This window comes from Aplysia californica, unplaced genomic scaffold, assembly GCF_000002075.1.
Source record: "Aplysia californica isolate F4 #8 unplaced genomic scaffold, AplCal3.0 scaffold01009, whole genome shotgun sequence".
Classification (NCBI taxonomy): Eukaryota; Metazoa; Mollusca; class Gastropoda; order Aplysiida; family Aplysiidae; genus Aplysia; species Aplysia californica.
This window is the reverse complement of record NW_004798279.1, coordinates 111,235-121,304: the sequence shown is the minus strand read 5'-3', so window position 1 is coordinate 121,304 and position 10,070 is coordinate 111,235. Positions and strand designations below refer to the sequence as shown.

The 10,070-nt window shown below is 42.5% G+C and overlaps 1 protein-coding gene across 1 annotated transcript in view; it reads left to right on the top strand.

Annotated features, from left to right (window-relative positions):
- Positions 1-4,049, top strand: part of LOC101860457 (putative uncharacterized protein DDB_G0291608) — a gene marked incomplete at its 5' end in the record, with an annotated part of 36,971 nt that extends 32,922 nt beyond the window's left edge. Inside the window, 2 exon segments of the mRNA XM_035973115.1 lie at positions 1,152-3,451; positions 3,647-4,049. Coding sequence (XP_035829008.1) covers positions 1,152-3,451; positions 3,647-4,049 — 2,703 coding nt within the window.
- Positions 4,050-10,070: the final 6,021 nt, after the last annotated feature.

Genomic DNA, 10,070 nt, shown 5'->3' with positions numbered 1-10,070 from the left:
TTCTCTATTTCTCTCTCTGTGTTTCTTCCTCTCTTATCTCTCTCTCTCTCTTTCTCTCTCTCTCTCCCTCTCTCTCTTTCTCTCTCTCTCTTTCTCTCTCTCTCTCTCTTCCTCTTAGTCTCTCTCTCTCTTTCTCTTTCTCTTAGTCTCAGTCTCTCTCTCTCTTTCTCTCCCTCCCTTGATCACCTGTCTCTCTAACTGTTTATGTCGGTCTATCAACTCTTAAGTTTATGTATGTTTCCGTAGACTCTACTTCTGCTGGGGTAATTGGTCTATTTACAGTGTCTAAATCGAACTTGTGATTTAACATTCATACTTTATTACTTCTGTCGCCGTTGCTTGCCGATAATGATAATTGTTAAAACATGCAGGAGTGTTGTTATCACCCTTACTGTAAACCATTGCCTGGCATATGTTATCACCTGTGCCAAGGAAACCATACATTCAAATACCGTATTGCAAAAACAAAAGCGCTCTGCAGTTTCCAACTTACAAAATATTTCCCCTTGTTGTCCCTGGAAAAACAATTTCTTCCAATTTATTGCCCAGAACTGTGCATTTTATTGCTTCCGACTCTGAGAGCAACGCCATTATATCTACTAACACAAAGTTATGGTGTTATGAGGCTTCACATTCCTGGGAAAAGAGCTTCTACTTCAAAGGTGCCTGTATTTGCAAAGTGTCTAACGGTTTTCTTACCTCTCTGGGTGATAATAGATTTGTATTTGGAGGTCTCACATCTTTACTCACCTACTAGTACATATTGTTGAAGAAAGGGGTGTTTTTACATCAAACAGAAAGATTACCCTTGCTGTCACGCTAACCGTGTGACCACCAAATTATAGTCAAATACTTTTTTTGTCTGTAATAAGAATTATGGATATTGCAACCGTAATTACATTAAGTAATACAATAATGGTTAAAAAAAATAACACTCTACACAAACTCTTGGGCAATTGTGGAAGGTAGTAAGAAAGAACTACAGCACCCCCACCCCCACACCCCACCCCCCCCCCCTCCCTAAGAAAGAAAAAGAGAAAATAAGAGTGTTTGATATAGTCTTGCAAATGGAGAGTTAGAGTTAAACACCGACGTTATGAGACCTCTATACACTTACTTAACCCCTGTATGTTTCTTATTTTCCTCTCCAGGAGAGCCAGCGACTCGAGTATCACAACTCAACTCTACGATCGGAGATCAAACAACTGCACGAGGAGCGGGACCAACTCACTCGCATCATCCGCAGCCACGCCAGCATCTGTCCTCTCACCCCTCGGCAAAGCCCGCTGACGGTTCCACGAGAGAGTCCTTTACCCCAGCAGATCATCAGGGAGAGTCCGATTCCCTTAGCCCCGCCCCGAGTCGGGCTTGTGTCGCCCAGTCCCACACTCGTAGCCCCGCCCCCTCCCTCTCTGGTATCACCGAGCCCCACCCTCGCTCCAGGCCCGCCCACTCTGGTGTCTCCCAGTCCGATCTTGGTTCAAAGTCCCGCTCTCCTAGTCCCGCCAACACGCGAGAGCCCCGTACCTCTCCTTATCATCAACCCCAGCCCGAGAGAGAGCCCTTGTCACATGATCTCCCCGCGACTCCCCAGGAAAAGCCCCGTGGCCTTGCTCAGGCCCAACCCAAGCCTCGCCCCTTTGGCTGACAAGTCCTCCGAAAAGAGTAGCTCCTCAGCTCCGTCAGGATCTCCGCCAAAACAGAGCAAATCCTCTGCTTCCCCTCGTCTCTCCGGACCAAAGCCTGTCATCCCGATCTTACCCAAACCTGCCAGCTCCCCGAAAACAATACGCTCATTCATCACCTCTCCTTTACCCCGCCCCATCACCTCTCCATTGCCTAAACCAATTATCTCCCCCTCACCCCGCCCCATCATCTCCCCACTACCCCGCCCCATCATCTCCCCACTACCCCGCCCTATTATCTCCCCCTTGCCACGCCCCCTGACATCTCCAAAGACACCGAAGGGCGGAGCCATCACGAGCCCTCTTCCAATCGCACAGAGCCCTGTATCTGTAGGAGGCAGGGCCATCCATCAAAGCCCCGTCTTCTTCAGCGACAGTTGTTTCTCGCCATCCACACGACCACTCCCGACCAACCCGAGTCCCGTGTCCTTCACGGATCGCGTATCCGGGAGAAGATCCGTTCACCAAAGCCCAGTATTCTTCTCCGAGAAGCCACCCAACGGTCTGGCCAGTACCGTCAACTCGGCCAACTCCTCGTTGGGCGGAAGTGTCAGCAAATTCCGACATACCTCATCCACCTCGTCCTCCGGCTCTTCCTCCTCCTTGGCATCGCTTCTCAGACAGGAAAGTCCCTTGTCTGTTCTCAGCAACAGCAGTGTTGGATCTTGCAGCAGCGTCTTCCTCAGCAACAGCGGTAACTTCAACAGCAACAACAACAATAGCAACAACAACAACAACAATAGCGGCAGCATCAGTAGTAACAGCATCTCGAACAACATGTGTGTTGATGTCTGTAATCCGAATAATAACAACAGCGGAGCAATGAACACGAACAATGATGACGTCATCGAAGACGCGTTGATTAGCGAAGACCTCGTCCATCAATGCGCAGACGCGCTCAGCACTTCGGCCAACAATTTTACCTCAAGTGAATTCCGAGAAACCAACTCGGTCACTCCTGTCAACGTTTGGGGAAGCTCCAACATGGTACCTTCCAACAACGATTTAGGCTGCGCTCAAACACACAACACTACAGAAAGCACCATCGTTAAGAACTTTTTGACTATGAGCAACAACAACAACACCAACAACAATAATAATAATCACAATCATAACAATTTTAATAACAACAACAATAATGTTAATAATAACAACAACAACAACAATATCATCTCATCCAACAACAAAGCGGGTAACTGCGAAGATGCACTCTCATCCTTCGGCCTGGTGACGCCGCGGCAGATTCAAGGGCTAGGTCAAGGTCACCTATCAAACCAACTCTCAGGTCAGTTTCACAATATCTCTGCTCAAGGTCAGACGTCTGCTGAAAATCAACAACGCGATCTGCTCGGTGGTCAGAGTCATTTCCAGGCTCCGCAACAGCAGCAGCAGCAGCAGCAGCAGCAGCAACAACAACAGCAACAACAACAACAACAGCAACAACAACAGCAGCAACAGCAGCAACAGCAGCAACAGCAGGAACAACTTATGAATGGACTCGGAGGAAACCCTGAACAGACGTATCAGCAAACACATCCGCAGATGCAGCAGCAACAACATCAACAACATCAACAACATCAGCAAACGCTTCATCAATTGCAGCAGCAAACACACCAACAGACACATCAACAAACACCCCAACAGACGCACCAGCTGACACACCAACCAACACACCAACCAACACACCAGCAAACACACCAACCAACACACCAACAAAAACACCAACCAACACACCAACAAACACATCTACAGACACATCAACAAACGCACCAACAAACACATCATCATCAACAACAACAACAACAAACACAGCATCAACAACAACAACAGCAACAGCAACAGCAACACCAGCTGACTCACCAGCAAACCCACCAACAGACACACTTGCAGACACACCAGCAAACGCGCCAACACCAGTTACCAGCTCCCAGTGTGGAGAACCTCACGCCGCTGTCTACCAGCGGACAGAGTGGCCTTCACCCTTCCTTCTCCCGCCCCCTGCCACCGTGTTTAGACGCGGAGGATAACACACTTTCCTTGGAGGAGATTGAAAGAAGCGCAGAAATATGTGAAAATAGTGCGGATCTTCTCGACCTCATAGACATACAGACTCTTCTGGAGCTGTCAGCTGAGCATAACAATGGCGGCAGTCTGTCGCCTCAAGGAAATGGAGGAGCCGTCAGTTCGTCGATCTCGAGAGCTGAGGCCATTAGTTGTTGTAATAACGATAGCATGAGCAACATCGACGCAACAGATGATCTTTTAGCTTTCCACAGTCCGATGGATCTTCTACCGACTCCTCCTGCCCAGCAGATGTGTGGTGTTGGGTTGGACTCGATGGTTCACCGGTACAGCCAGCAGTAACACAAGACAAGGGAACTGACTGTATTTAGTTTTCGTCTTTTGAACATACAGATGTTAGGTGGAAAAAGTCCACTCATGGCTGAGTCAGTGTCTGGATGGTCCTACGTCATGGTATAACGGGAAGCTTTAACCCACTGCGGTGTGGGAATGACTCCAGCCGGTCAGCAGTCTGGCCTTCAGCCCGGGCGTTTTTGACTGCAGTGCAGTCGACCTGGGTTCCAGTCCCTGTAGGAGCGTTCAGAGCCACAACAGTAGCATACTCCGTGCTTCAAAGCGATATCTCACAAAAGATATAGCAGGCTGCGACTGCTTCACGCAGGTAGGGAAGCTACAAAAATGGAGCATAAACAAAAGGGTGGGAAATACAGCGTTTGGACATGCGGGGAGTAATGGTTCTCTGGCGTGCCGAATAAGACCAGTCCAGGACAGCGTTTTTCTGACTGCGTCGACGAGTGTTGTCGGGGCAATACTGTTTGAACAGAAAACCCATACCTCAAAGCCCTATGTGTCTTTTCAATTTTACAGATGATAGACATGTCGTCTTACAGGACAGAACGGAATGGGCAAGACGCAGTGCTCATTATGACTGTCTCATCCTGAACCCATGGTCGTATTTGGCATGATTGCATCTTAAAGACTTACTGAGATTAAGAGTGTTGACTCTTACAAGTATGGTTTGTGAATCAAATCTATTTCGTCGTCGTCGAAAGCCGGCCTTTTATATTACAATTTAGCACTCTGGCTCTACGTCTTTTTGTGAAGGCGACAATATGCGACGACAAGAAAAAGAGAACTTCATGATTACGACTGCGTTGTACACCAAAGAGTGAGGTTCCCACGACACGATATGTTAATGCTTTGTGAATGTGAACGAAAACCCCTCACAATAATCATGCATTAGACCTTACTGTGACACTTTGTGACTGTCGACGAGGAACGCCTCAATAACTCATGTTCATGCTTTGATGGTAGATAGTTGTTACAATGAACAACTGTCTCCGTACAGTTACGATTGTTTCTTCAGCAAAAAAGGCATTTCTTATAGTCCCTTTCTGCCAAACGTCTCAGCGAAGAAGAAAGCCCAACACAACCGAGACCAAACCATTCTTCAACATTTTCTGTTTTTAGAAAAACTCGAAGTATTATTTCATTAGTCATTTTGTGCTGTTTCATTCAACAAGATACATTGAGACTACCCAGCAAACATCGAAGTCTAATTATTTAAAGCTTCGTTTTAATTTCCATTTTCGGGAAATCGAAACAGTCCGGTTTTTTTAACTTTCCAATTGGCAAGCATGTCACGTACGCCAAGGCAGTGTTTTGCTTACGACATTACCCCCGCCGCCTAAAAGTCTTGGTCCCTGTTTATGTACTTTTATTTCTGTGGTTCCCTGGCAGTCCAAGATGGTGAACTAGCCAAAGCAAATCAAGCATCAAATTGTATCAAATGAGATGCTAAACGTTTGTCCTTGTTTGTCAAAAGAAGATACTTGGTCAACGAAAAGAAAAAAGAGTTCTAGTAACTTTTATTGTGGCCCTGGGCACATAGTGTATTCTGTACTTAAAGCACTTCTGTCAAGAGTGACTGGCAACAAAGAATTGGGCAAAAAACAGAAGGTGCTATTGCTTTTCGGGGAGGCTTCTGTATGTCAAGTTGTTTACACACACACTCACACACACACACACACACACACACACACACACACACACACACACACACACACACACACGCACACACACACACACACACACACACACACGCACGCACATACAAAACATGTTTATATACATCTATAAATATCAAAGTAAACAGAAGAATAATTTCGGCAGTTTGCGAGATCAAAATCTATTAACTTAGTTCAATTTTTATTTTGAAGTAACTGAGATAGTAGGCCAAAATATACCCAGAACAGGTATTTAAGTGAGGCACTATGACCTCTGTGCAGATAATACTAAAGAACTAATTATAGAAATGTGATGAAAATAAGATTTGGGTTTGTAATCTTCAAACCGGCAATGAGCTGCTTTTGAACACCATTTTCAGGTATATTTTATCTCTACCTTCGCACCCTCTGTCGTTTTTCCCAAGTCTGTGCCTGGTGCGAATGTTTTGTTCTTGTAAACGACTGAGTCCGGATATCCGGATACGGCGTGATCGGAGACTGTGACAGCCTCATGGGCAGCAACTCTTGTGGGGGACAGAGGCCGATCACGTAAATCCCAGAGTCCAAAGGTTCTCTTGACCTCATGCAGAACGAGCAACCTTTGACCCTGGGTCAACGAAAGGCTTCTGTCCTCACTGGACATAATTTTCTTCGGAAATAACCATAACTTTGCAATGATTGTAAATCAGATTTTTGTTGGAAGAAGAACTACAACCGTGTTCGGCGTCTGTACAGTAATTATTGAACCCTTATTTATTTGAATATACGAGATTTTTTAAAAGATTAAGTACTACTAATCAGAATACCAGTTGATTCGGGGTTATAGGAAGAGTCAGGCTGCAAAGTAATGGGATGGCTATCTCTAAAAAAAAAAAGTATTCTAAGGATATTTCTTACGCCCAGACGTTGAAAATATACAAGGGAAAAATGACAAACTCAATATTTAAAAGAACAGTGAACATTTACACTGAGCTCTAGCCCTGCCAAAGTCTCTTTTGTCCTAAAGTTCAATTCTCTATTCATCTCCTGAATTTGTCCATCACCCCAACTCTATTCATCTCTCTCTTCAGCTTTTGACTGCTGTGTCTATAACGCACCAAGTAGATTCTAATATCTCTGTTAAAAGTTAAATAGCTTTTCCTTACTGCCTTCCGCAATTTCTGCCAACATAGGCCTACCTGCCAAACAACCTTCCCCTCTATCTATTTATCTATCTATCTATCTATCTATTTATCTATCTATCTATCTATCTATCTATCTATCTATCTATCTATCTATCTATCTATCAGTTCTCGACCCGGTGTCAAGACGGGCGGACCAAGAACGTAGCCTCACGAGGTGTCTAGAGGGGTTTGACTCTGACTGATGTATACAAAAACAAAAACAGATGCAGTCCAAATAGCTGGGCTCTGAAGAGTTTGAACTTGTTTTTGTTTTTGTTTTTTTTTTGGCGCATTTTTCTACTCTTCATTTTTTGTATGCAGATATTGTAAATACTTATAATTTATGATGACCAATGAATCTTGAATTTCTCTTGTGCATTCGTATTTAACGTGTATAATATTATCCATACTTCTTTGTACTGTTCTGTATACTGTATTAATTAATGATATTGCCAGATCCCACTTGATAACTCAGGTTTTTTTGGATAAAGACATCAATGACTCAACTGTATATCCATTTTTACGACAGTATGCTCCACATAAAAGCCATGAGAATATGTCATAGCAGCTGATATGAAGCTTGCTTCTCTCCTTTCGAGTATGCTTGTGTTTTTACATGAGTCATAGGTAACTGACTACAGAAGATTCGTACATTGATTTTGAAAGACTAGGGTTTTCTGTGTTTGTTCCTTCTACGATATTTATAAAACATTACAACGTATTAGATGCTTTATTGTTTTCTATTCAAAACTTTGCAAAAAATTATCCTTTAACTACTCAGAGTTTGTTGTGTGTCTCTTTACTGCGACTGTAATCAATTCGTATCCTTTTTGTCTTATTTAAGCGAGGTGCTAATGGCTTTCTTCAATGTACGTTTATGGAGCCGTCAGCAATTTCCTGTATTATCTTTATGTCAACGTAAAGAATCTAGAGCAAGGCTTGAAGTCGTATCAGAAAATGATGTGGACTAATCTTTTTTTTCTATAATATCCGATATAGTAGGTGTAGATATTCTCGAAGCATTTTGGACACTTGATATTCTGTCGATAGATCTTACGCCAGAAATGACTTCGAAAAGGCAGAAGGTCTAATATCAAACTTAATTTGTAGATTGGCATGATGGTTTTTCCACCGGGTTGTTGTTGTTGCTGTTGAAGAACTTGACTGTCATATAAAAGTTGCAAGCAAATGGACCTCGAACAGTTTCCATTCGACCAGCAACACTTTTCCCTTTTGCTCGCAATTAGATGACCTACCTAGAGATACATCTTGAGCGAAGTTGAGTCCAAACAGGGTACATACCTTCCTTTAAGATAAAAGGAAAGTAGAACAATTTCATAATAGAACTGTGTTTTCATTTTCTTACTTTCAAATATTAATTAGTTATAAAAAGCCAGTATGAACCCGGAAAAGATAACTCAACGAACCCACAAATCTTAAAACAGGTTGTATCTTCCGTATCAAATTACTGCAAGAGATGAGCTCCTTTGTGACAGCAAACTGAGACCATTGAGAAAGTGCACATACAAAACCCCCCCAACAGTTTTGGACTTTTGAAATAAATAAAACGGGGATGTTGCCCCTGAACTCAATTATTGTTTGTAAGTGGGGAAGGGGGAGGGCGGGGTGATGGGAAGATCTCTTTGACTTTTTATTGCGTACAGTCGGAGATAACAACAGTTATGATCATACTTCCTGCACATACTTCAGCTTTCCCCTAAAAATACACTACTTTATGTTGAGCAGTAAATGTAGGCTCACGCGCGAAAGCTGTGAATGCTGTGCTTCTATTTGTGCTGTGAGTAACGACCAATATGGAAATATAACAATCGTTAAAAGTCCCTGACGTTGTGGTTTTTTAAATCTAATGTTTGAAAAAAAAGAAAAAAGACTGGGATCTTCTGTATATGATACGGTTTAGATCTTTACCATGTGTAAATTAACTGTACATTATTTACTTTGCGACAAAATTCTGTGCGTATTATGCGACGCGTTTAATTTCATGTTGTTTATGCCTTTTTTGTCTTTATTTTGTTTGTTGGTTTGTTGTTGTTTTTGTTTTTGTTTTGTTGATATCGACTTAAAGAATTAATTTCTTTGTATTTCTTGCCATTGTGTGAAAGTTTCGATTTGATTGCCATGTTCTCTTGGCACGTAATGGATTTGCAGTGATTGCTTAAATAAATTGGTCTTTTGCCTGTCATTATCAGCAAAAGCACAAAGAAGCAAAACATGTTTTATTATTTTATGTGAAAGCATTTCCCCAGTAACTTGGGTTGGTAACAAGAAAGTAATATATTTAATTGAATGATGTATCTCCGTTGTTCCCTACTACCATATGACATTACATTATATCTTGGGGCTGGTTCTTCCCTTGTGCATTTCAAATAGTTTTTTGGTATATCTGGCTGTGTTTTCTGTTGCTCGTGCCACTGCTAGTTAGTGTGTTTGTTAGTGTTAGTCATGTGGATGGCATTATCCTCTCCGCGGAGACCCCTGTGATGAAAGAAAAAAATGGCTGTTGTTGCTTCCAGACTTATAAGCATCAGTTATTGCCCGCCCTTTGCCACCCCTGAAGTTTTTCTTTTTTCGGCGTCAAATTTTGTTATGAAGACATTATTTTGTTAAACGTACCATTTCAGTATCCGATATGAACAGATTGTTCTAATTAAATGGCATGGGTATTCTCAAACTGGGGGCTGGTTCAGGTCTTTGACATTTTTAGTTTAAGTACAAGCAAGCTGGTTTTTAGCATGGAGAAGCTTTGCTCTCTTGGGTAACAACGTGAAAACAAGTTCGAGAGGCTTTGAAGTATACACGTATTTCTCAAGTAATTAAAAGCACTTTGCCTGGAGCTAGACTGGTTCGTCCCAAATCCTTATATTTAAAGAGATAATTGGTTTATGGTTTGTAAAGGTGAAACGAGGTACAAATGCATGTATGCTGTTAAGCCCCACAAATGATTTGTATTTTTATGGATTATAAGCGGTTTGTATTTCCTAAGTAATTAATAATGCGTTTCCCTGCCTTCCAAATACTCTTATTCCACTTACTAATTTACAAGACTGTGATTTCATAGTATAACTTTCCCTTTCTTTTTACCGGAAAGGATATGGAAAGAAACAATAAATGTAAGTAAAGATAGATAGATAGATAGATAGATAGATAGATAGATAGATAGATAGATAGATAGA